General features: G+C 41.4%; 1 protein-coding gene across 1 annotated transcript in view; it reads right to left on the bottom strand.

Moving 5' to 3' along the window:
* The window catches only part of phlpp1 (PH domain and leucine rich repeat protein phosphatase 1), a 207600-nt gene that overhangs the window by 26920 nt on the left and 153588 nt on the right, over window positions 1-27092 (bottom strand). Inside the window, exons 4-11 of the mRNA XM_043719602.2 lie at window positions 26885-27051; window positions 20923-21069; window positions 20353-20583; window positions 13395-13597; window positions 11131-11191; window positions 8600-8695; window positions 6192-6347; window positions 782-982 (exon numbers count right to left, since the gene is read on the bottom strand). Coding sequence (XP_043575537.2) covers window positions 782-982; window positions 6192-6347; window positions 8600-8695; window positions 11131-11191; window positions 13395-13597; window positions 20353-20583; window positions 20923-21069; window positions 26885-27051 — 1262 coding nt within the window. The remainder of the gene's footprint in view (window positions 1-781; window positions 983-6191; window positions 6348-8599; window positions 8696-11130; window positions 11192-13394; window positions 13598-20352; window positions 20584-20922; window positions 21070-26884; window positions 27052-27092) is intronic.

Below are 27092 nucleotides of genomic sequence, written 5' to 3'. Positions count from 1 at the left end.
TGACTTCTAAAACCTAGAAGGTCTTAGAACCAACACATGCATAGGAACACCTGCAAAGATCCCTCCAAGTTACACACAATCCTGACCTGGAACTATATAGTTGTTCCTTCAATCACCAGATCAAAATCCAGGAACTGCCTCCCTACTAACAATATGACTGTCCCTACGCCCCATGAACTGTAGCTCACCATTACACTCTCATTACCAATTAGGGAAGGCCAATAAATGCTGGGCTAGCCAGCAATGCCCACATTCCATGAACAGAAGTGCTACAGAAAACAAAAACCTCATGTTATCTTTGAATAGTTAATTCGCTGATGCTTTTGTTATAAACTGGAATCCTCTGGTTCTCAACCCTGTCAATAGGTACATATTCTCCCCATCTACTCTTTTAAGATCCAGCATGATTTTTAACATATTAATTACATCTCTTCTCAACCTACATTTTCTCTGAGAAGCACAGTTCTACTTCTTCAAGTTACGCTCATAGCAAAAGTCCCTCATCTCTGGCCCATTCTTGGAAATAGTTTCTGCATCCTAAATGCTTCCTAGCCTTCCTTAACTTTGCTATATCATCAAATTACTCCCTTATTCACTTAAGTCTGCTACTGCATTCGTGAGAATCACTGTACTCTATAAATAGCCACTGAGTGCAGCAATCTTTTAATAAAATTTTACATATGGCCATCAAACAACTTAGTTTTCACTAACACAATTCTCAAACGATAGAATTGCACAGAGAATTTCTCTATAAATTGTAGTTAGGTGTGGGGAATCGCACCTGGCTGGAAAGCTCTGGAGTCGGTTGTAAGCAAGATGTAGAACCTTAAGACAAGTGTGACCAGTAAGCAAGGGTACACATTTATCTGTGAGACAATTATTAGTTAGGTACAACTCCTGTAATGCACTGTTGCTTTCTTCAGACATGCAGGAAGGTGGAAGTATCTCCAGTTTATTTGCTGAAGCATTCAGACATCGTAAACTGTGGGAGACAAAAAAGAACTTCCAGTTACTTGTCAAATGTTAATGCATTAACTTTGTAAAGTTACGTATTTTAATGAAACAATCTCCAAAATGCTGCAGCAGGTCACTGAATCCTCAAACGTCAGCATATACATCAACCATTGAAGCCCACATACGGGAGTTGACTAATACACACAAGATAAAAGTGAATGAGCAACATTTGACACACAGGGTCTGCTCTATTTTAGCATGTTTTAAACTCCTGCAAATTTTTGTGACACAAACAGTTTCAGCTCTAATCACTTGCACCCAATAAGGTACATGAAAGTAAAACATGCATTTTTAGGTGAAAGATTGAGGGTGACCACCACCATCCTGATTTGGAATTATATTCCCATTCCACTGTTGTCACTGGTCAAAATCCAGCAACTCCCTCCCAAACAGCATTATTGATGTACCCACATCAATGGACTGCAAGCGGCTCAAGAATGCAACTCACATCACCTTCGCAAGGACAATTATGGATTAGTAACAAATAGTGGCCTAGCCAGCAACACCACATTCCAAGAAATGAATAGAAACAGCACAAAAATATGATAATCAACAATGTTTGTTAAAGAATTAACTCTAAATATTCCTTTTAGTGCTGAATACAGTACAAATTGTGCAGGACGGCAATGGTGACAGCAATTCATGCTCTGAACCACGAGGAGATAGCCAAAGAAGTACAAGCACATAATAGCATAGTTCAGCAATACAGTTTGACTTCCATGACTTTAAGGTTTTGCAACCAGTCATCATAATTTAGTCCATCCAGGGATGGATCTTTGAGAATGTTGACAGCCTTTCCTTGAGCTGAAAATGTGTTGCTGGAAAAGCGCAGCAGGTCAGGCAGCATCCAAGGAGCAGGAGAATTGACGTTTCGGGCATGAGCGCTTCTTCAGGAATCGGAGGAAGAGAGCTTTTTCAAGGAAGGCATCCTTGCAAGAGGATTCGCAGTAGGTTAAAATCTTCGAGGGGAAAGTGAGGACTGCAGATGCTGGAGACTCCAGCAACACATTTTCAGCTCTGATCTCCAGCATCTGCAGTCCAGCCTTTCCTTGAGAGCAGCCCAAACACTTCTGCAAAAATGGTGTCTGAACCTGGAGCAGCAACTAAAACCAGGAACTTCTCAACTGGATCCTAAGCAAACACCCTCTGGTTAAAAAAAACACACACAATAAATTACCTGCTACACTGGGTCCGAAGCAGACCCTCTGCAAAAATACACTGAACTGCAATGTACCTCCTCTACAGGGAAGGATCACTGAACTGGAAGCAGTCACAATCCACTCCACCAGACCACTCAAATGTAAGAAACCTGTGAGGAAGTGGGTAAGTGTGCTGGCCTGCTAGTAAGACTGAGACTAAGCGGTTTCAAGACCCCATTCCTAGTTTACTCCGAGCATGATTAGATTAGATTAGATTACATTACAATCTCTGGAGAACAAGATGGACAAACTCAGTTCACAGCTCAGCTTCCAGCGTGAACTGCGGGACTGCTATGCACTCTGCTTCACAGAAACTTGCCTCAACCCATCCATTCCCAACTGCGCACTTCAGGCTGATTGTCTTACCCGAGGACACTGTACGGTCCATACAATGGATAGAAAAACAAAGGATGGAGGGATTTGCTTTTAATCAACAATTTGTGGTGCATGGACATTGCAACCCTATGCAGCCATTGCTCCCCAACCCATCAAATGCCGCCCCTTCTATCTACCACAGGAATTTACCACTGCTATACTAACTGCTGTGTGCATACCACCACAAGCAAAAGTTGAGGGAGCTCTAAATGTGCTGTACTCCACCACTAACACCCTGGAGATGGAACACCTCAATGCCCTGTTTATTGTAACTGGCGACTTCAATCAAGCCAATTTAAGAAAGGTATTGCCCAAGTACCACCAGAACATTACCTGCCCCACCAGGAGCCTGAACATTTTAGACCACTGCTACACCACTGTGAAAGATGGCTACCATTCTATCCCTCACCCTCATTTCAGGAACTCCGACCATGTTTCTTCTCCCGGCTTACAGGCAAAAGCTCAAGCAGGAGACCCCCCTCGCGGATACAGGTCCAGTGCTGGTCGGAGGAGGCAGAGGATCAACTCCGGGGCTGTCTGGAATTGGCTGATTGGGCCGTGTTCAAACAGTCAGCAAGTACCTTGGACGAGTACGCAACCACCGTCACAGACTTGATCACCAAGCGGAGGACTGCATAACAAGGAAGTCAATCCAGGTGTTCCCTAAAAAGAAACCCTGGATGAATCAGGTCATACAGAACCTGCGAAAACCAGGCATGAGGCCTTCAGATCAGGAGACCCGCTCAAATATAAGGATTCCAAGTATGACCTTCGCAGAGCCATTAAGGCAGCCAAGGACCAACACCGATCCAAACTAGAGACCCAGACAGACACCCAGCAACTATGACAAGGACTGAATGACATCACAGGTTCTAAAAAGAGACAGTGCAAAATAGCAGACAATGACACATCCCTCCCAGATCGTCTCAACGCCTTCTATGCTCGCTTTGGGCAGAATTTCGGCGGAGAGGTAACACCTATTTCAACAAGTCCTGACGAACCTATCCCAACAGTCACTGCATCAGCGTCAGATCAGTTTTCCTTTGTGTGAATCCAAGGAAAGCAATGGGACAAGACGGAGTACCAGGCCATGCACTCAGAGCACGCGCAGATCGAATGACAGAGGTCTTCCTGGACATCTTCAACCTCTCCCTGCAGTAGGCCACTGCTCCTGCCTGTTTCAAGAGGGTCAATATCAACCCTGTGCCGAAGAAGGCTCATGCAGCATATCTCAATGACTACTGCCCAGTGGCCCTAACTTCAGTCGTCATGAAGTGCTTTGAAAGGCAGGTCATGGCATTAATCAACTCCAGCTTTCCCAGTATTCTTGACCCACTCCAATTTGCCTATCGGATCAACAGATCCACGTCAGATGCCATATCACTTGCCCTTCACTCCTCCCTATAACATCTTGACACCAAGAGCAGCTATGTAAGAATTCTACTCATTGACTACAGTTCAGCCTTCAACGCTACTATCCCCTCGAGACTGATTACTAAACTTAGTGATCTCGAACTAAACCCATTCTCTGCAACTGGATCCTCAGTTTCCTGACCCACAGGTCACAACCAATGAAGACTGGGGACAATATTTCCTCACTAATATTCAACACTGGAGCCCCCCAGGGATGCTTACTCAGCCCCCTACTGTACTCACTGTATACCCATGACTGCGTCACCAAGTACACTAATGCCATTTACAAGTTCATTGATGACACCACCATAGTCCGTCAAATCTCAGATGGTGATGAAACAGACTACAGACGGGAGGTGGAAGACCTGGAAAAATGGTGCACTGAGAATAACTTAGCTCTCAATGCTGGCAAAACCAAGGATCTCATTATTGACTTTTGGCGTGATGCTACTCATGCCCCCCTTCACATTAACAGCACAGAGGTGGAACAAGTGGAGAGTGTCAACCTCCTGGGAGTGGTCATCCACAACAAGCTTACTTGGACTCTTCATGTGGATGCACTGGTTACAAAGGCCCAACAATGCCTCTTTTTCCTCAGGCAGCTGAGAAAATTTGGCATGATGGTGAATACCCTTGCCAACTTTTATAGGTGCGCCATTGAGAGCATTCTGTCTGGATGTATCACTACCTGGTATGGCAACTGTACCATTCAAGATTGGAGACAGTTACAGAGAGTGGTGAACAAGGCCCGGACAATCTCAAAGGCCAAACTCCCATCTCTAGAGTCCATCTACAAGGCCCGCTGTCAAGAAAAGGCCGCCAGTATTCTCAAAGATCCATCCCACCCTGGCGATGTTTTCCTACAACCTCTACCATCGGGGAGAAGGTACAGAAGCCTGAACACACGTACCAGCCGGTTTCGAAATCGTTTCTACCCTACTGTTGTTAGAATACGGAATGGACTCTCAAACTATTAGCATTCGCCTGTACCTGTGATTTGGAGTCGCCAGTGTTGGACTGGGCTGTATAAAATTAAAATCACACAACACCAGGTTATAGTCAGCTGTGATCACCTGATGAAGGAGCAGCGCTCCGAAAGCTAGTGCTTCCAATTAAGCCTGTTGGACTATAACTTGGTATTGCCTGTACCTGTGTTTTGGTTTTTGCTGCTGTTTACCTGTCACTAACTTACCTATGCTATTTACCTATATGATCTTTCTGTATTGCTTGCAAGACAAAGCTTTTCACTGTGCCTCGGTAGATGTGACAAGAAATTCAATTCAATTCAATTCTGAAGTTTCAGTATACCCTGGTAAATCTGTGCTCTACATTTTCCAAAGTCAATCTATCATTTCAGGTGAAGCTGCAGAAATTTAATGCAGTACTCCAGATACACAGTTTGATCACCCATCATGACAACAATCGGCAGAAGCATCCATTTCCAATCCCCTTGAGATGAAGGGCAAGGTTTCATTACAATTTTTATAATACTTTTTTGTAATTGTGCTATTAGTAATTTCTGCAGACAGAAAACTAAATCCCTTTGCTCCTTCATCTTCATAGTCTTGCACCATTCCTAAAATATTATAATTTCGAAGTGGATTGCTTCACACTTCCCCTCATTGAATCTGATCGCCTTTAGCTATTTTACTTGTTTTGTCTATTTATGTGTCTGTGTAGGTTCCTGCATTTCATATTCAGCACAGTGTTTATTAAGTACAGTCATTGTTGTAACTTTTGCAGAGTTTACACACAATTTGTGCCCTGCAAGGTCCCATAAACAGTAATAAGATAATTGACCAGATAATCCAGTTTTAATGTTTGTTTAAAAATATGGTCGTCAAACAACTCGGTCTCTCTGCTTTTCAATGAGAGTCATGAGATCTGTTATGTCTATATGAATATAAGTTTCAATTCAGCATTTCAGACCATAAATATATCTCAGGTTATACAGTAATTTGTCAGCTCCAAAGTGAAGGTTACATGTGCTCGAGTCTACAGTGGGACTTGAACCCCTGACTTTCTAACTCAAACAGCGTGGTCGCTGTGCCATGATCATCATTCAACAATATTTAAAGATTAACTTTGAAATGCTTCTGATTACTGTTTCACTGCTGCCAGATTAGTCAGTAAATAATCATCAGATATAAATGGTACAAAAATAATTTGTGGTAGTCTAGAATTTATTACCAGTCAGCTTTTAGAAAAAGGTTCGAGGGCAACTCAATTAGGTGGTTGTGCTGGACGTCAATAACCTCTGTTTGTGCGCGCTCAAATCGTTCCGGAAGTCTCCGCAGCTGGTTGTGACCTGCCAGCAGTTTGCGTAAATTACTACTGCAGAACAATCTGACAAGGAAATGCACAATATTGAGTTCAACATTTCTTATCAGTAAAACTCTTAGCTCTGTCAAAAGCAATAAAAAAACCAGAACAATCCTGTAGGTAAGAAAATCTAACATCTGCAAAAGGGAATGAATATGAATATGGACCCTTGGTTGTTTTTTCTTTATCTATTGTAATGGCAATAAAACAGTAAACAAATTAGTACAATTTTGTTAACTGAGCCAAAATGATAGAGGTCATTGTAAAATAATAACATTTTGTACAACAATGCACAAATAAACAGTTTGCTGGATTTTCTGTATCTATACTCTGTCTTAATAATACCCCATTGGTTAGTATTAAGAGACTTCAAATCTTTTAGACTCCTTTAAGCAGATCTAATTGTCATCTCGTGGGCATCTTTGACTAATTGGCATCATTTTCTAAAACTATCATTGATTTCAGCTGATTATGCAATTATTAACAGTAGTCTGGACAGAGGCCAGAAAAGATATGCCCATTGTTGATGGCACTTTTCAATATTCTGTTTGGTCCCTGGGATCATTGATTGATTTAGGGGAAAACACTTCTCATTGGATTCCTATGACACTGTGATTGGATAATGAGAAAACAAATGGAAAATTTTATCTATTATTGATGTATTTTAATGAATACTGATGGCTCTCTTTGACCTTGGGGTTGTCACACTCTTCTGAGCTCTACTCTCTCAGTTACCCACAGACACTTGCACCATACTGCCAAGGCATAATCCTTAGTCTTAAACTCTTTCAGCTTACACGTGTATGGTGATGGAGATCCTACTTTACTCCTCCACATGCAAAGGCTATTACTATACTTGCTGCACATGGATGTCTGCATAATTTCTTAGGATTGAATATCCTCAAAACATCAGCAACACTTTTTTTGTTTCAGCAAACATCACACATGATCCTGGTTTTTACTTGATTAACATGTTTTTATCTGTCTCCTAGCAAGAAATGGGAACATTGATCCCAAGCAGAAATTCTTTCTGCATCTGTTCAGTTATCAAAACTACCCATTTTTCATTTTCACAGCCAACTCAGTTACACCCACTTTTGGTTCCTACTATCAGCTTCTCCTTCTCCTGAGCATACTATCATCAAAGCCTTTGACTCCCTAAATGTTGTTCTCTCACTGGGCTCCATCTCTTTGTCCCATGACCCCGATTGCTGCAATCTCCCATCTTTGACACAAATACCACCTTTTATAACCTATTATCAATTCTGAACACGGGTCATTGAATTCAAAACTCTGCTTTCTCTCCACAAATTCTGCTAGATGAGCTGAGTTTCTCCAATCATTTCTACTTTTGGTTCATGTTTCTACAGAAACACAGAAGACAGGAGCAAGAGTAGGCCATTTGACTCCCCAAACCTGCTCCGCTATTCAATATGATCCTGGCTAACCATCAATATACTAATCCCACCCTCCTCTCATATCACTTGATCCCTTTAGCAATAACAGCTATATCTACCACCTCCTTGAAAACATAATGTTTTAGACTCAACCATTTTCTATGGCAGTAAATTCCAAAGGCTCACCACTCTTTGAATGAAGACATTTCTCATCTCAGTTCTAAAAGGTTTACTCCTTATTCTTACACTCTAAGCTGTGGTTCTGGGCCAAAGGTATTTGTTTGAAATATTAATTCTGTTTCTCTCCTCAAATGCTGCTATGTCCAGAATTTTCTGATTTATTCCACCTTCGGAATATGGTTTGTTCTCCTCCAATGTCTCCTTCCATTAGTACTGATTTCCTAATCCACACTTTCATCTCATCTCAATAATAAATGAACTTAAATTAAAATGCCTTTCACATTCTTTGAAGATTCAAAGAGCTTTGCGATTTTGAATGGATTATTTCTAAAATGTAGCTAATTCATCAGAGTGACCAAAATGTAAAATGCCATTCAGTTTTTAAAAATACTGTTAGTCAATAGCCACAATTCATCCAGATAGTAGCACATTTCAGTTGTCGAAAGACTGTGCACATCATATTTTCAGTATTTGATTTACTTACATAATTTATCAAATACGTTTTTAAATGGGCTTCGGAAGAATTAGTAAGTTACTTGTTTTTTTCCTGATACTAGTTCTCAGTTTACAGAACTTTCAAATTAAAAATATTTATTGATTAGCTAGTTACCAGTACTTATCAATAAAATATGCAGTATGTTACAAATTGTTCTTGTTAACTTTTCTCTTTATGCTGGCATTACAAGAACCAATGCTTACTTTGCAGGGAGTTCACAAATCTGATTGTGGCTGATGTCCAAGATCTCCAGCTTTTTACCTTCAAACACCCATTCAGGTAAGCTATCCAGTTTGTTTCTGCACAAGCAAAACATGTAAAAACATGACGTGAAAAAATATTAAAAACATTTATACTTTCAATAATGCCCGACTTGTAAAAGCTGTGTTAGTGTTAAGCAATGGTACAGTTTCCTCTAAACATTCAAGTTCCACTCAACAAAATTATCAGTCTAAAATTGGACTTGCACAGACGTGCTTTGCCTTTGGGAGAAATTCAAGTACTTCTGTCTGTGTGGCCGACTTCTGCGAGTTGCATATTGATTCTGTTTACCAATGTAAAGCTATTTAGCCAGGGAAGTCATAAGAATTGATTGTACTACAGTTCACATGTATTATCTTCGAGGAGAAAGTGAGGACTGCAGATGCTGGAGATCAGAGCTGAAAATGTGTTGCTGGAAAAGCGCAGCAGGTCAGGCAGCATCCAAGGAACAGGAGAATCGACGTTTCGGGCATAAGCCCTTCTTCAGGGATGAGGAAAGTGTGTCCAGCAGGCTAAGATAAAAGGTAGAGAGGAGGGACTTGAGGGAGGGGCGTTGGAAATGCGATAGGTGGAAGGAGGTCAAGGTGAGGATGATAAGCCGGAGTGGGGTGGGGGCGGAGAGGTCAGGAAGAAGATTGCAGGTTAGGAAGGCGGTGCTGAGTTCGAGGGATTTCACTGAGACAAGGTGGGGGGAGGGGAAATGAGGAAACTGGAGAAATCTGAGTCAATCCCTTGTGGTTGGAGGGTTCCTAGGCGGAAGATGAGGCGCTCTTCCTCCAACCGTCATGTTGCTATGGTCTGGCGATGGAGGAGTCCAAGGACCTGCATGTCTTTGGTGGAGTGGGAGGGGGAGTTGAAGTGTTGAGCCACGGGGTGGTTGGGTTGGTTGGTCCGGGTGTCCCAGAGGTATTCTCTGAAACGTTCCGCAAGTAGGCGGCCTGTCTCCCCAATATAGAGGAGGCCACATCGGGTGCAGCGGATGCAATAGATGATGTGTGTGGAGGTGCAGGTGAATTTGTGGCGGATATGGAAGTGTCCCTTGGGGCCTTGGAGGAAAGTAAGGGGGGAGGTGTGGGCGCAAGTTTTGCATTTCTTGCGGTTGCAGGGGAAGGTGCCGGGAGTGGAGGTTGGTTTGGTGGGGGGTGTGGACCTGATGAGGGAGTCACGGAGGGAGTGGTCTTTTCGGAACGCTGATAGGAGAGGGGAGGGAAAGATATCCCTGGTAGTGGGGTCCGTTTGGAGGTGGCGGAAATGACGGCGGATGATACGCTGTACATGGAGGTTGGTGGGTTGGTAGGTGAGGACCAGTGGGGTTCTGCCCTGGTGACTGTTGGAGGGGCGGGGCTCAAGGGCGGAGAAGCGGGAAGTGGAAGAGATGCGGTGGAGAGCATCGTCGACCATGTCTGGGGGGAAATTGCTGTCCTTGAAGAAGGAGGCCATCTGGGTTGTACGGTTTTGGAACTGGTCCTCCTGGGAGCAGATGCGACGGAGACGAAGGAATTGGGAATATGGGATGGCGTTTTTACAGGGGGCAGGGTGGGAGGAGGTGTAGTCTAGGTAAACCGACCGACTCCCACAGCTACCTAGACTACACCTCCTCACACATCATTTATTGCATCCGCTGCACCCGATGTGGCCTCCTCTATATTGGGGAGACAGGCTGCCTACTTGCGGAACGTTTCAGAGAACACCTCTGGGACACCCGGACCAACCAACCCAACCACCCCATGGCTCAACACTTCAACTCCCCCTGCCACTCACCAAGGACATGCAGGTCCTTGGACTCCTCCATCGCCAGACCATAGCAACACGACGTTTGGAGGAAGAGCGCCTCATCTTCGGCCTAGGAACCCACCAACCGCAAGGGATGAACTCAGATTTCTCCAGTTTCCTCAATTCCCCTCCCCCCACCTTGTCTCAGTCAAATCCCTCGAACTCAGCACCGCCTTCCTAACCTGCAATCTTCTTCCTGACCTCTCCGCCCCCACCCCACTCCGGTCTATCACCCACACCTTGACCTCCTTCCACCTATCGCATTTCCAACGCCCCTCCCCCAGGTCCCTCCTCCCTACCTTTTACCTTAGCCTGCTGGACACACTTTCCTCATTCCTGAAGAAGGGCTTATGCCCGAAACATCGATTCTCCTGTTCCTTGGATGCTGCGCTTTTCCAGCAACACATTTTCAGCTTCACATGTATTATATCAACTCCAGCCATTAAAATTGAGTTAATACATGAATCTGTATTTGGATCATCATATTTGGAAAGTTTGATGGAAGTGCAACAAAAATAATGATCAAATTGTTTACACTATTATTTTGATACAAGATTACTTTGAAGCTGGAGTGAATCTGTAGAAATTAGATCAATAACTGCATGAAATTCAATCTCACCCCTTTCCATTTTAATCTCCAAAAAAAGACAAAACTGAAGAGGAATACTTCCTGGAGGATAACCAACTGTAAGTTACCTACCTTGACACATCCATATAAGTGAGATTGTTAGGTACCGGATAGGCATCAATGTATTCAAGCTCTGAAATGAAGAATAATTCAATTACTTTCTTAGTTTGCTTGAGAGGAAAATCTTTGTATGAATTCATTTTTATGTTTAATATTCTTCTCTTCTGATCTCTGTGGACTACATATTTCCTGGTGGCCATCCTCTCCTCAAGCTCCTGCAAATACCAAACTGGACTTGGTCAGAAGAGACCAAGAATAAAGATTACTGTCACTCTGCCGGTGAATCAACACACCGCATTGGTTTTTCCACAAAGCAAAATATATTTTCTGCTCATGCCTTTCTCGATATTTATTGAAATTTTAGATTAGATTACTTACTGCTTTCCCCTTCCATCTTATATACTGGCTGGTTTTACTAAGTTTCCTTAGGAGACTTTTGAACAATTATTTTGAATCATCATTATCTTCACCAGAATAACAAGCTACACAAATCTACTGGAGATTAGATTGGGGTTGGTGAGAGTATGGATTTAAATATGGCTTTTTTTCTACTAAGTTAATGCAAAATACTGGATGATGAATGCTAAACTTCATATTGTTTGATTATACTATGTGACCATACAAAAACCTTTCCACTTATTATGACACCATTTCATATCACCAAGCCACTTCCTGTTTATATAATTTCACCTTGCTGCAAGGTGACATCATGGGACAAAATTTTAAAAATGCTCCTTGCTGACCTGAGCCTTAAAAGAATGGATTGGGAAACTGCATTTGTACACCAGTGCCCAAGGATTCTGATTCTTGGAACAAAAAGAGCAGAAAACTGGGAAGATGGTAAATCAGGTGCAATGAGCTGCATAGTGGCTCAGTGGTTACCACTGGTGTCTCACAGGTTCGATCCCAGCCTCAGGTGACTATCTGCGTGGAGTTTGCACATTCTCCCCGTGTCGGCATGGGTTTCCTCCAGGTGCTCCCACATCCAAAGGTGTGCAGGTCAGGTGAATTGGCCATGCTAAATTGTCCATAGTGTTAGGTACATTAGTCAGGGGTAAATATAGGTTAAGGGAATGGGTCTGGGTGGGTTATTCTTCAATGGGCTGGTGTGGACTTGTTGGGCCAAATGGCCTGTTTCTAGACTGTAGGAATTCTAATCAAACAATTTACAAAACTTACCCAAAGGTTTCTAAATTCCAGCACAGATCAAGGAGCCTGAAATTTATTGTAAATTAACATGGTTCGCATCATGTTGAGCACGGTTCTTTGACATGACATATTCTCTTTTACCAATCTCAAAGAGAAGTGATTCTCAAAGTCAAGTCTGTGGACCGATTTAAAATGCAAGTCATTGATGACAGCATAGCCAAGGGAACATGCCAGAACCCTCACCTCTATCATATGTGCGGTTATCATATGTGCGGTATACACAACCAAAGTAACTTTTGCATGTGTGGCATAAGTACAAGCAATAACAATGTCACTTTATTAATAAAATTTGTATTACCATTACAATATACAAATGCAGGATTAGGGCCAAGTTAAAAATCACACAACACCAGGTTATATTCCAATAGGTTTATTTGGAAGCACTAACTTTTGGAGCAATGCTCCATAGGGTGATTGGCAACCACCTGATGAAGGAGCAATGTTCCGAAAGCTAGTGCTTCCAAATAAACCTGTTGGACTATAACCTGGTGTTGTGTGATTTTTTTACCTTTGTCCACCCCAGTCCAACACTGGCAGTTCCAAACCATGATTAGGGCCAAAAGCAAAGAACAGAAATCAGTTGAATGTGGTGCCCACCAATAGAGTGAAGCTTTCCAGCTGAGAAATAGGTGACATCTCATTGATGTTTCATCATGACGGTGCCATTCCTCCTATTAACACTGATGAGTCAACTTGCGATGGCAAGCAATAGTGAGTGGAGCACAACTGGTAGGTGATTGTAGAGGTTTTCAATCGAATTAACCACTTTCTACATGAATTGTTGTGAGTAACCACTCAAAACAATCGATGTAGAAAACCAACGTAAATCACTGCATCAACATGACAGGGATGGAATTGCCATTGAATAAGAAAGTGTATGGTTAGATGGAAGGAGATTCGAGCTAAGATGAGGAAGAGTGTATGTGAAATGGATAAAATTCATCGACATCCTTCTAAAGTTGAAAAATACTTGCATGTGTATCTTATTTTTATGCTCACAAATAATATTTATGCCGTTGAACTGAATGTCGTGTTTTTAGGTTCAGTGCCATGAAGTATCAACATACCATTTGTTGCAGCATAAAGATTCTTCAGGAAATATCCACTGACTTTAAGGCTGGTTAGGTAGTTTCGTTCACAGTGTATAACCTCAATATTCTCAAATACAGTGCCATCAAGAACAGTCAGTTTATTATCGCGCAGGTCTAGATGAGTAACATGTTGCAAGAAATCCACACTTGCCACGTCCAACTTGGTGATGTGATTGAGTCTAAATTCAATTAGGTAAATTTTAACAAAAGAAATTAACATTCCCAAAGAAAGTTTTGACTTGTTACGCTTAGTACTATATTTCGCACAAAGCATCATACAGTACAGATGAGACCCCTCGACCTGTCGAGGCAAAAACTACTCTAAATCTACACTTTCCCGCACTTGTCCCATGGCCTTGAATGTTGTGATATTTCAAGTACTCACCCAAGTATTTTTCAAAACATGGTGAAGTTTCCAGGCAATGGATTCCGGAATCCCATCACCCTCTGTGAAAATATTTTTTTCTCCAATTCCCACTAAATGTTCTTCTTTTCAAATTGAAATTGTGCTTTCTTGTTATTGACTCTTCATCAAGAGGGTGGGTGATAAAGGGGCAGATTCTTTTTATCACCCTGTCCATACTTCTCAATCTTATTCACATCTAACAGCTTCCCTCCCAGTTTTCTTTCTTCGAAAGAAATCAATTTGAGCTCATCCAGCCTCTCTTCATAAGTAAAATGCTCCACCCCAGGAAACATTCTGGTGAATCTCCTCTGCACCCCGTTCACTGCAATCAAATTGTTCCTATTGTGCAGAGACCAGAAGTGCACACGGAACACCAGCTGTGGCCGAACCAAAGTTTTGTATTTCTCCAAGATATTCTCCTTCCTCTTGTAGTCTATGCCATGAAAGATAGCCCTGTATACCTTGTTAACTACCCTATCAACCTGTCCTGCCACATTCAGGGATTGGTGGGTCGCGCTCCAAAATCCCCTTTTCCTTTGAGTTTTAAGTGTTTTGCCATTCATTTAGTACGCTCTTGTCACAGAGTCACAGAGATGTACAGTATGGAAACAGACCCTTCGGTCCATGCTGACCAGATATCCCAACCCAATCTACTGTCACCTGCCAGCACCTGGCCCATATTTCCTCCAAACCCTTCCTATTCATATACCTATCCAAATGACTCTTAAATGTTGCAATTGTACCAGCTTTCACCACTTCCTCTGGTAGCTCATTCCATACACTTACCACCCTCTGCGTGAAAAAGGTGCCCCTTAGGTCTCTTTTATACTTTTCCCCTCTCACCCTAAACCTATGCCCTCTAGTTCTGGACTCCGACCCTAGGGAAAAGACTTTGCCTATTTACCATATCCATACCCCTCATAATTTTGTAAACCTCTATAAGGTCACCCCTCAGCCTCCGACGCTCCAGGGAAAACAGCCCCAGTCTGTAGCTCAAATCCTCCAACCCTGGCAACATCCTTGTAAATCTTTTCTGAACCCTTTCAAGTTTCACAACATCTTTCAGGGAGGAGACCAGAATTGCGCACAATATTCCAACAGTGGCCTAACCAATGTCCTGTACAGCAGCAACATGACCTCCCAACTCCTGTACTCAATACTCTGACCAATAAAGGAAAGGATATCAAACGCCTTCTTCACTATCCTATCTAGCTGCGACTCCACTTTCAAGGAGCTATGAACCTGCACTCCAAGGTCTCTTTGTTCAGCAACACTCCCTAGGACCTTACCATTAAGTGTATAAGTCCTGCTAAGATTTGCTTTCCAAAAATGCAGCACCTCGCATTTATCTGAATTAAACTCCATCTGCCACTTCTCAGCCCATTGGCCCATCTGGTCAAGATCTTGTTGTAATCTGAAGTAACACTCTTCGCTGTCCACTACACCTCCAATTTTGGTGTCATCTGCAAACTTACTAACTGTACCTCGCATCCAAATCATTTATGTAAATGACAAATAGTAGAGGACCCTGCACCGATCCTTGTGGCACTCCACTGGTCACAGGCCTCCAGTCTGAAAAACAACCCTCCACCACCACCCTCTGTCTTCTACCTTTGAGCCAGTTCTGTATCCAAATGGCTAGTTCTTCCTGTACTCCATAAGATCTAATCTTGCTTATCAGTCTCCCATGGGAAACCTTGTTGAGCGCCTTAATGAAGTCCATATAGGTCACATCTACTGCTCTGCCCTCATCAATCCTCTTGGTTACTTATTCAAAAAACTCAATCAAGCTTGTGAGACATGATTTCCCACACACAAAGCCATGTTGACTATCCATAATCAGTCCTTGCCTTTCCAAATACATGTAGATCCTTTCCCTCAGAATTCCCTCCAACAACTTGCCCTCCGCCTACGTCAGGCTCACCGGTCTATAGTTCCCTGGCTTGTCCTTACCACCCTTCTTAAACAGTGGCACCACGTTAGCCAACCTTCAGTCTCCTGTGATGCAAATATCTCAGCAAGAGGCCCAGCAATAACTTCTCTCGCTTCCCACAGAGTTCTAGGGTACACCTGATGAGGTCCTGGGGATTTATCTACCTTTACCCGTTTCAAGACATCCAGCACTTCCTCCTCTGCAATATGGATATTTTGCAAGATGTCACCATCTAATTCCCTACAATCCATATCTTCCATATACCTTTCCACAGTAAATACCGATGCAAAATACTCATTTAGTATCTCCCCCATTTTCTGTGGCCCCACACAAAGGCCGACTTGCTGATCTTTGAGGGGCCCTATTCTCTCCATAGTTACCCTTTTGTCATAGAGTCATAGAGATGTACAGCATGGAAACAGACCCTTCGGTCCAACCTGTCCATGCCGACCAGATATCCCAACCCAATCTAGTTCCACCTGCCAGCACCCGGCCCATATCTCTCCAAACACTTCCTATTCATATACCCATCCAAATGCCTCTTAAATGTTACAATTGTACCAGCCTCCACCACCTCCTCTGACAGCTCATTTGATACACGTATCACCCTCTGCGTGAAAAAGTTGTCCATTAGGTCTCTTTTATATGTTTCCCCTCTCACCCTAAACCTATGCCCTCTATTTCTGGACTCCCCCACCCCAGGGAAAAGACTTTGTCTATTTATCCTATCCATGCTCCTCATAATTTTGTAAACCTCTATAAGGTCACTCCTCAGCCTCCGACGCTCAGGGAAAACAGCCTTAATGTATTTGTAAAAACTCTTTGGATTCTCCTTAATTCTATTTGACAAATCGATCTCATGTCCCTTTTTGCCCTCCTGATTTCCCTCTTAAGTATACTCCTACTCCCTTTATATTCTTCTAAGGATGCACGCGATCTATCCTGCCTATACCTTACATATGCTTCCTTCTTTTTCTTAACCATTCTCTCAATTTCTTTAGTCATCCAGCATTACCTATATCCACCAGCCTTTCCTTTCACCCTAACAGGAATATACTTTCTCTGGATTCTCGCTATCTCATTTCTGAAGGCTTCCCATTTTCCAGCCGTCCCTTTACCTGCGAACTGTCAAATACTGTCAAAATTGGCCTTTCTGCAATTTAGAACTTCAACTTTTAGATCTGATCTATCCTTTTCCATCATTATTTTAAATCTAATAGAATTATGGTCGCTGGCCCCAAAGTGCTCCCCCACTGACACCTCAGTCACCTGCCCTGCCTTATTTCCCAAGAGTAGGTCAAGTTTTGCGCTTTCTCTAGTAGGTACATCCACATTCTGAATCAGAAAATTATCTTGTACACACTTAAGAAATTTCTCTCCATCTAAACTCTTAACTCTATGGCAGTCCCAGTCGATGTTTGGAAAGTTAAAATCTCCTACCATAACCACCCTATTTTTCTTATAGATAACTGAGATCTCCTTACAAGTTTGTTTCTCAATTTCCCTCTGACTATTAAGGGGGGTCTATAATACAATCCCAATAAGGTGATCATCCCTTTCTTATTTCTCAGTTCCACCCAAATAACTTCCCTGGATGTATTTCCGGGAATATCCTCCCTTAGCACAGCTGTAATGCTATCCCTTATAAAAATGCCACTCCCCCTCCTCTCTTGCCTCCTTTTCTATTCTTCCTTTAGCAGTTGTATCCTGGAACATTAAGCTACTAGTCATGCCCATCCCTGAGTCATGTTTCTATAATTGCTATGATATCCCAGTCCCATGTTCCTAACCATCCCTGAGTTCATCTGCCTTCCCTGTTAGGCCCCTTGCATTGAAATAAATGCAGTTTAATTTATTAGTCCTACCTTGTCCCTGCCTGCCCTGACTGTTTGACTCGCTTCTGTTCTCAACTGTACCAGTCTCAGATTGATCTCTTTCCTCACTATCTCCCTAGGTTCCCCCCCCCCCCCCACCTTACTAATTTAAATCCTCCCGAGCAGCTCTACCAAATTTCCCTGCCATTATATTAGTCCTCTTCCAATTTAGGTGCAACCCGTCCTTCTTATACAGGCCACTTCTACCACAAAAAAGATTCCAATGATCCAAAAACATGAATCCTTCTCCCATATACCAGCTCCTCAGCCAAGCATTCATCTGCTCTATCCTTCTATTCCTGCCCTCACTAGCTCGTAGCACCGGGAGTAACCCAGATATTACTACTCTCGAGGATCTCCTTTTTAAATTTCTGCCTAACTCTCTGTAATCTCCCTTCAGAATCTCAACCTTTTTCCTTCCTATGTCATTGGTTCCAATGTGGACAATGACCTCTTGCTGGCCACTCTCCCCCGTGAGAACATTCTGCACTCTCTCTGAGACATCCTTGATCCTGGCACCAGGGAAGCAACACACCATTCTGTTTTTTCGCGGCTGGCCACAGGAATGTCTGTCTGTGCCTTGGACTAGAGAATCCCCTAACACAATTGATCTCTTGGAATCAGATGTACCCCTCGTTGCATTAGAGCCAGTCTCAATACAGAAACTTGGCTGTTCGTGCTACGTTCCCCTGAGAATCCATCACCCCCTACATTTTCCAAGACAACATACCTGTTTGAAATGGGTACATACACAAAAGACTCCTGCACTAGCTTCCTCTCTTACCCTTCCTGGAGTTAACCCATCTATGTGACTGTATCTGAGACTTTCCCCCCTTCCTATAAATGCCATCCATCACATACTATTGCTGTTGCAAATTCCTCATTGCTTCTAACTGTCTTTCCAACTGAACCATTCAATCTGATAAGATTTGCAGCCAACAGCATTTATGGCAGATATAATCTACAGTAACCTTAAACTCTCTTTAAACGCCCACATCTGACAAGAAGTACATATCACTCTATTAAAGGCCATTTTTGCTCCTACTCAATCTACAAACCCAGAAAATAACACCGTCTTATTCCTCTACTGCCCTAGGTTAAATTAATAGTTATGGCTTATATTTATGTTTAATCAAGAGACATATCACTAAAAAGCATATCATCAAGAAAGAACCCACTCTACTCACTACTGCAGATTCTCTATAGGCCACACTTAAAAACAACGATTAACTTATCTGATTCTGTGCTGTGAACTTCGCCCAACAGTTCCTCCAAGATCAGTTGTGAATTTCACTGTTTGTTATTTCTCCCAGATGCACTCTGATGTCCAGCGATACATGAATTCAAGCAGCAAAGACAATAACTATGCAGGTTTTCTCTCTCTCTCTCTCCTGCAATGACCTCACCATGTGCTTCCTTTGTCTGTTCTTCTCCCTTTTGAAACTGCTGTTGTTTTGATGTTTTTTCCCCAAAGTTCCAAAACAGTGCAACAGCATATAAAACAGAAATTGTTGATCCTGGAATTCAAGGAAATCATCTCCAGCATCCAAAATATCTCAAAAAAGGAGCAACTGTTACAGCCAGAAATTCTTCCTGTCGTCCATCTCTTGTCTTGCTATTTCCTCCAAAGTGTATTACCTCACACTTATCAGGTTTAAATTTCAACTGTCACTGATCTGCCAATATCCACCTGTAACCTATGATCTTCTTCCTTACTGTCAATGGCAAACGTATTTATTATTCTCTTCATTCCAACACCACCACATTCACCCCCTGCATCCCATATTTTCTATATCATTTATATATTTCACAGAACATTAAAGGATCCAGCACTGATCCAAGGTATGTCACTAAACTGTAGCCTCCAGTCACACAAACTGCATTCGACCTTCACCTTCTGCCTCCTACCATTAAATAAATTTGGCTCCACCTTGTCAAGTTACCCTGGATCCTATATGCTTTCATCTTATTTATCAGTTTCCCTTGTGGGACCTTGTCAAAGGCTTTGCTGAAATCCACAGAAGCTACATCAACTCCCCTACCCTCATTTACACATCTGATCACGTCCTTGATTAACTGAATCAATTTTGTTAGGCATGGTCTCCCTCTGACAAAGATATGCTGACTATCCCTGATCAAACCTTGCCTCTCCCAAGTGGAGATTAATTTTCTCCTTCAGATGTTGCTTACAGAAAACTAAACAAACAAATATTATTCCATTCAAGGGGAACAATGGAAAAGATTTAATGAATAAATAGAATGAAAAATTATAAAATGAACCTATTTAATGAGTGAGTCTGTGCAAATAACAATGCATTGTAAATTTAGAAATGCAATAAAACAAGATTGCCCTGAAGCGCAGAAAAAGCTCATTTTGCATCAAGGATGAAACAAGAGACAACCTCGGCAGGCGGTAGACCAAGTGCAACATATTGCCAGTGATGGCCAATTAACAAGCCATTGTCCAACTCAACACGCAGCCTGCATCCAAGAGCAGCCTACCGAATCCAAGGACTGGCAGCTCAGCAGCACCACAGGAAGAGTTGGCAATTGCCAGACTGCAGTTCTAAACAGTCCAAAATAACAAGTCAGATCATTCTAATGATTTGAGGTAGGCGAACACAAATGTTAGTTACCTTTGTTTTACACAGACCATGGAAACAGAGTTGTGCGATGAATGCTGTAAATTTATTAACCCAGGTGAATTTGCAAAAAACCTACCTTAAATCCACTTGTTTGATGTGAGGCATTCTCCTCAAACTTTGCAAGCATAATGTCTCAATGTAGTTGCCTGACATACAAAGCTTTTCCACAGCTTTCAGACTCTCCAGAACTACAGGAATGCTTCTGAATTCGTTGAAGGAAAGGCTCAGGTAGTTCAGTTGCACCAGTTTCCCCAGCTCCAGAGGAAGAGAACCAAGACAGTTGCCATCCAGTAAAAATGTCTGTAGGCTGATTTGCATAAAGAGAGAAACAAAAAGAGGTGCATCAGTCTTTATATTCTCAAGCGTACTTGAAGGTTCCAGCCAAATAAAAAAACAAGAACAGCACATGTTGGAAATCAAAAACTAATTCAGAATTTCCTGGAAAAACTCATCAGGTTTAGCAGCAAATATGCAGAGAAAGCCGAGTTAACATTTCTGGTACAGTGACCCTTCTTCAGAATGGCTCTAGCTTTCTGTTTGTCCCCCTTTAAAAGTAAAATATTACTGGCAATATGGAAAAAATTAATACAGTAATGAAAGATAAAAATGTCTCGTATCAAAATTTGCATCAGACTCCAGTACTTACTTATTCATGTTGCTAACCGCTGAAGGAATAAATCGTAGGGCATTGCAGGAAAGATTGACTTCAGAAAGGGTTGGTATATCACAAATGGCAAGTGGAAATTCTCCCATGTGATTATTGGAAAGGTTTAAACTTTTCAGCTTCATGAACCTGCAGCATAAATTTATCAGGAAAAATTTGAAAAATATACAACTGAAACAACAGCTTGACATTGCAGGTCAAAGATCAAATAATAAAGAAATGGAATTGATATTATCCAGAACCTTTTGTCTTGTGAGTCATTTTTCAAATTTTGCTTCTTTAAAATCTTTGGATGTCCATATAGTACTTAGCACTCTTGAGATCACTTATTTCCAACCACTCATGGGGGTGGAGGTTAGGATGCATTGCCTGTTCACTGAAGTGTCAGCAATAGAAAGCAGTTTATGTAATACTCACTGACTCTTAGCATAAGTCACATTGAAAACAGAAATGATGTTCTTGTATCAATGAGGTTACTTAGCAAAACAGACTTCTCTGGCAGACATTTTGCAAACTTTTGACAGTCACACATGGATCATATACACACTGGCAGGAAACATGGTTTGGCTAAAATGAACAAGTTAACAACAAAAAAAAACTGACCTACTACAAAAACAAAGATCAGACTTGACTTGCTTTATGGGGCTCGACCTTTAAAATTATTTTTCCTGTTTAAATATACAAACACATCTTTTTTTCATTTTGCACCAGTTGAAGGTGATAAAATTTGTCTTGCAAAGTAAAAAAAGTCCTGAATATCAAAATATATGTGAAGAGTTTTCAATGTATAAGTGAGTGTCTTCATAGGATTCAATGAAACATGCCCTAAGCAGTAAGTACAAATTCAGACAGTATCAAAAGCAATCTTTTGAGACACTTAAGGATGCCACATCATTATATCTGATTGGAAAAAAAAATCTAAAAGTTTCGACTTTAATTTAAAAATGGCAGGCAAATTCTATAGCAATACGAAAAACAATAAATCGATCCACTCATCGCAATCCAGGAAAGACTCATGCTCACCCCTGACCTTCCAAATGGGATGGCTGATAATAACATAGCTGGAACAGCGTATAGACAACCTTCAAGTCTGAAACCAGTTACTGAAAATGAAAAACTACTTCTAAGCAAACTGCACTGAATCAATGGACCCATGATAAACAGCAGAACAGCAACTTTACAAAAGCCTGCAGCTCTCTCATAAATATATTCAAAAATAGCTATAATGTGCAATGCAAGAACAGGATTCTATCTCATTTGGAAAATATTGTGTGATCCCTGTAGAAAAGGTTTGTTAAAATGGCTGACAGAAAGTCTTCACTTAGCAGCTTTTCATTAAAGAAATATTTTTCTGTAATATAGCATGGCTCATTACTGGATCAGTAAATAGCATATAATAACTTGATCCTTAACACCTTTATTTTTGACCAACCTTTTGGTCACTTATACAAGATATCTATGTGGTTCTTTCTCAAATTGTGTCTTACAATACTTCTAATAAATTCCCAGGGATGTAATCATGTTTGAAGCACTTTATAAATTTAAGTGAGTCATGGCAAATTATCAATTGACCATAATTTTCAATTTTGCATACTATGTTATTAGAGTTACATGTAACATTTTCAAACAATAAATAATGTAATGGGACTCTTTTCAAAAGAGGGTAAGCAACGTGATTGTAAAGGTTATTTCACTTTAAAAATAAGCCCTTGCAAATAATATTCCAAAAGTGTACACAGCTAGGATTATAGAGATGCAGGCATCCTTTTTCTCTCAAACAATAAGAATGATTTTGAAATAGAATTTTTGGTGATATACTATTTATAGCATTAAGTTCATCATTCTTTTTGAGCAAAGCATGAATATCCTCAGTGCTTCAGACTCAATGCAAAAACAAATATGAAAAGGTCACTAATAAATATTTCACAGCAGCTAAAACTGTTCAATCTAAACATGGTTTACAGCAACACTCGAATAGCACTCTGGTGTACAGTATATTAAATTAACTAGAAATCCATTTGATTCATTCACTGCTTCATCCTGTTCAAGGTTCTCAAAACAGACGGCTGGAGATTTTATCTTCCCTTGAACCATACCATGTCATAATGCAAATTAACCTTCTCTGCCACCATTTTCTTCGAATATCTGAAAATATCCAGCACACCATTCTACACTGATGATTCAGATGCCACCTCTAAATGGGGAAAACAATTTATATTTCCTTTGAAACTGCTAACTCTACACTGCAATCTTTAATCCATCTCTAAAATGCAGCTTTATTATAAAGGAAAAAAGAAAAAAGGTCCCATTTGGTCCAAACAGGGCTATGGTGTGGAGCAAAGTAAAGTGATTCTGGGAACAAAGGTTAGATTAGAATATAACTTGGGGAAACAGCACATCATTTATAAACCAAGATTAATAAGTAACGTTTCTTTTGAATAGGCAAAACCTAGGAATATATTCACTTAAATTCCTCTGCACTCTTCTACATTTAAAAATCCCTGCAGTTCACACACATTGCCAAAATCACAATCACACCAAAATACTTTGAGCAATCTTTTTCACCTCCTCAAATAAATGCTGAAACAAATCAATGCCAACATTATAAGGACTCTATTCAACTTCTCAGTTTTCATTTAGTTAGTAATACAGCATGTATGTTAATTGCCAGTTCCAAATTACCTATTCATATAAGACTAAACTTTCAGTCTGATCGATGCCTATCCTGAAAAAGTTGGCCAAAATTCACCATCAAGGAAATTATAAAAAGAATAGCCTCTTAGATGGTGCACACAGACACAAAGAAGATAGAAGCAGGGGTAGACCATTCAACACCTCAAATCAGCTCCACCATCCATTATGATCATGGTTGATTATTGAGCTCAATACCCTAATCCTTCCCTCCCCACATATCCCTTGATCCCATTAGCCACAACAGCTATATCTACCTCCTTTTTGAAAACATGATGTTTTGGCCTCAACCACTTACTGTGATAATGAATTCCACAGGCTCACCACTCTCTGGGTGAAAGAATTTCACCTCATCTTAGTCCTAAAAGGTTTACATCTTTTCCTTAAACTATGACTCCTGGTTTGAGGGTACCCCATCATCGGGAATATCTTTCCGACATCTAACCTGTTAGAAATTTATACATTTCTATGAAATCATGCCCACCCCTATTCTTCTAAACTCCAGTGAATACAGTCCTAATGATTCAATCTCTCCTCATGCATCAGTCCTATCATCCCAGGAATCAATGTGGTAAACCTTCACTGTACTCCCTCTATAGCAAGAACATCCTTCCTCAGATGACTCTATTACTCTATACGGAGACTAAAACTGCTCACATTCCAGGTAGGGCCTCATCAAAGCTGTTTATGATTGTGAATTCTGTTGCTGTGAAGACTAACATACAATTTGCCTGAAATAAAAACAGAAATTGCTGGAAAATCTCAGCAGGGCTACTTTGCCTTCTTTACTGCCTGCTGTACGTATGTGTTTACTTTCAGTGATTGGTGAAAGGAGACCCCCAGGTCTCGTTGAACGACCCCTCTCTAAATTTATAGTTGAAAAATGTGGCGCTGAAAAAACACAGCAGGCCAGGCAGCATCCGAGGAGCAGGAGAATAGACATTTCGGGCATAAGCCCTTCTTCAGGAATGAGGCTGGTGTGCCAAGCGGGCTGAGATAAAATGGTAGGGGGGAGGGAATTTGGGGGAGGGGGCGCTGGGAATACGATAGGTGGAAGGAGGTGAGGGTGAGGTTGATAGGCCGGAGAGGGGGTGAGGACGGAGAGGTCAGGAAGAAGATTGCAGGTTAAGAGGGCGGTGCTGTTCCGGGGGTTGGGACCTTATCTCAGGCCCAACACCCGGATTCAGCAGCGCCCTCTTTAGCTGCAATCTTCTTCCCAACCTCTCCGCCTCCACCCCTTCTCCGGCCTATCACCCTCACCTCCTTCCACCTATCGAATTCCCAGCTCCCCTTCCCCCTACTTTTATCTCAGCCTGCTTGGCACACCAGCCTCACTCCTGAAGAAGGGCTTATGTCCGAAACGTCGATTCTCCTGCTCCTCGGATGCTGCCTGGCCTGCTGTGTTTTTCCAGCACCACATTTTTCAACTCTGGTCTCCAGCATCTGCAGTCCTCACTTTCTCTAAATTTGTAGCCAAATAATAATGCACCTTCTTATCTTTTGCTAGGAAAGTGGGTAATGTCACATTTATCCACATTATATTGCATCTGCCATGCATTTGGTCACTCACTGACCCTATCAAAAACACTCTGCAACCTCCTCACAGCACACTCTTCCACCAGCTTGTCATTGCAAATTTTGAGATATTACATTTAGTTCCCTCATCTAAGTCATTAACATATCAAGTGAAAGCTGGGATTTTAGTAACAATCCCTGCAGTACCCCACTAGTCACTGCAGAATGCTATTCTCCTCAAGAATGTGCTTTCAGGAAAATATAATTGATGAAAGAACTGGAATTAATCGAATGTCTTTCAGGGTCTCACAATGCCCCAAATCGCTTCACAGCCAATTACGCGTTTCTGAACTGTGGTTGCTGTGGAAATGCATATGAACATGGTAGCCAGTCTATGCAAAAAAGGTTCCCACAAACGGCAATTAAATCATTGACCAGAACGTAATTTTGATGTTGATTAGGGATAACTACTGACTAGGTCATGGGGAGAACTCTGTTGCTTTTTATTTGGAGTAGTCAAGTGGAACATAGAATCATAGAATCCCGAGAATTACTGTGTGGAAACAGGCCCTTCGGCCCGACAAGTCCACACAGACCCTCCAAGGAGCAAGCCATTCAGACCCATTCCCGTACCATATTATCCTATATTTAACCCTGACTAACGCACCTAACCTACACACCCCTGAACAATTTAGCATGGCCAATTCACCTAACCTGCACATCTTTTGGATTATGGGAGGAAACTGGAGAACCCAGAGGAAACCAACGCAGACACGGGGAGAATGTGCAAACTCTGCTTAGACAGACGCCTGAGGTTGGAATCGAACCCAGGTCTCTGGTGCTGTGAGGCAGCAGTGCAAAACACTAAGCCACCGTGCCACACAAACCACTATGCTGCCCACAATTTAAGGCCACAATAGAATCAACAATAGAACCACCAATAAGACAGCAATAGTTACCTAACAAAACCTTATAGCTGTTCACCAGATTTTGATAAGATTGAACAGACTATCTATTAGTAATTCTGATTAAATTAAAAGCTGAAGCAAGAACATAAAAAGTGGCTTGTGAAAATCTAAGATCAAATGTAAATGTCCAGCTTTGATCATAATCAGATAAGAAATAAATGTGCTATCAATTCAGTTCAGTGTTAAATTTATTTCAGTCGATATTCTCTACTTTACATCTAAATACTACATTCCAAAGCACAGCTGCAATCTGTTGGCTCAGAAGAAATTAATGAATAGAATAGGAAGGCAAAATGACTTCTAAAACGGGTATTTGTAAATATGAAAACTATAATTAGCCTTTCAGTAGAAGGTCCTAATGCTAAAGCAAACCAGACAAAACACTGCACCTGAAAGTAAAAATGTCCTGCCAATTGGTGCTGCTGCTTTTTCAGCTTACACTGAATTTTGAGTATGGTTCCTCTAAGTCAATTCCTCAAAAGCACCAAGTTCTCATTGCAGTGGGTACTTACACTTCCTCAATAACAGATTTGGAATTAGGAGAGGATAGCAAATTTGTCTGGGAACAAAGAATGCTTTTAAATCAACAGTCATATTTTTTATAACTGTGCTCTAGAGGGATAGGTGAGTAATGTTTTAATCAAAAGCACTCCATCTAGACGTTCTTTTCCACCTTAGGCACAATAAGTAAATATTAAGAAAAGGGTGATGATTTAAAATATTAACAAAACCTTTTAAGGTACTTTTTAAAAGAAATTAGAAGTAGGTACCTTTGAAGATCATTCAAGCCTCCATTTGCTCCAGGCCCTAAATTCTGCTTGAGGAAATTCTGTTTCAGGTTCAGGTGAGTTAGATCCTGGCTATAAAAAAGGTTACGTGGAAGATTTTCCAAGCTGCAACATGATAAATCTACTGATCCAATTCTCTGGGACACGATCTAAAACAGAACAATAGGCACAAGACATTTTCTTTATTGTT

This window comes from Chiloscyllium plagiosum, unplaced genomic scaffold, assembly GCF_037043375.1.
Source record: "Chiloscyllium plagiosum isolate Xiang-an unplaced genomic scaffold, Cpla_swu_hap1 HiC_scaffold_34, whole genome shotgun sequence".
NCBI lineage: Eukaryota > Metazoa > Chordata > Chondrichthyes > Orectolobiformes > Hemiscylliidae > Chiloscyllium > Chiloscyllium plagiosum.
The sequence above is the reverse complement of the archived record's forward strand: the minus strand, read 5'-3'. Positions and strand labels throughout refer to the sequence as shown.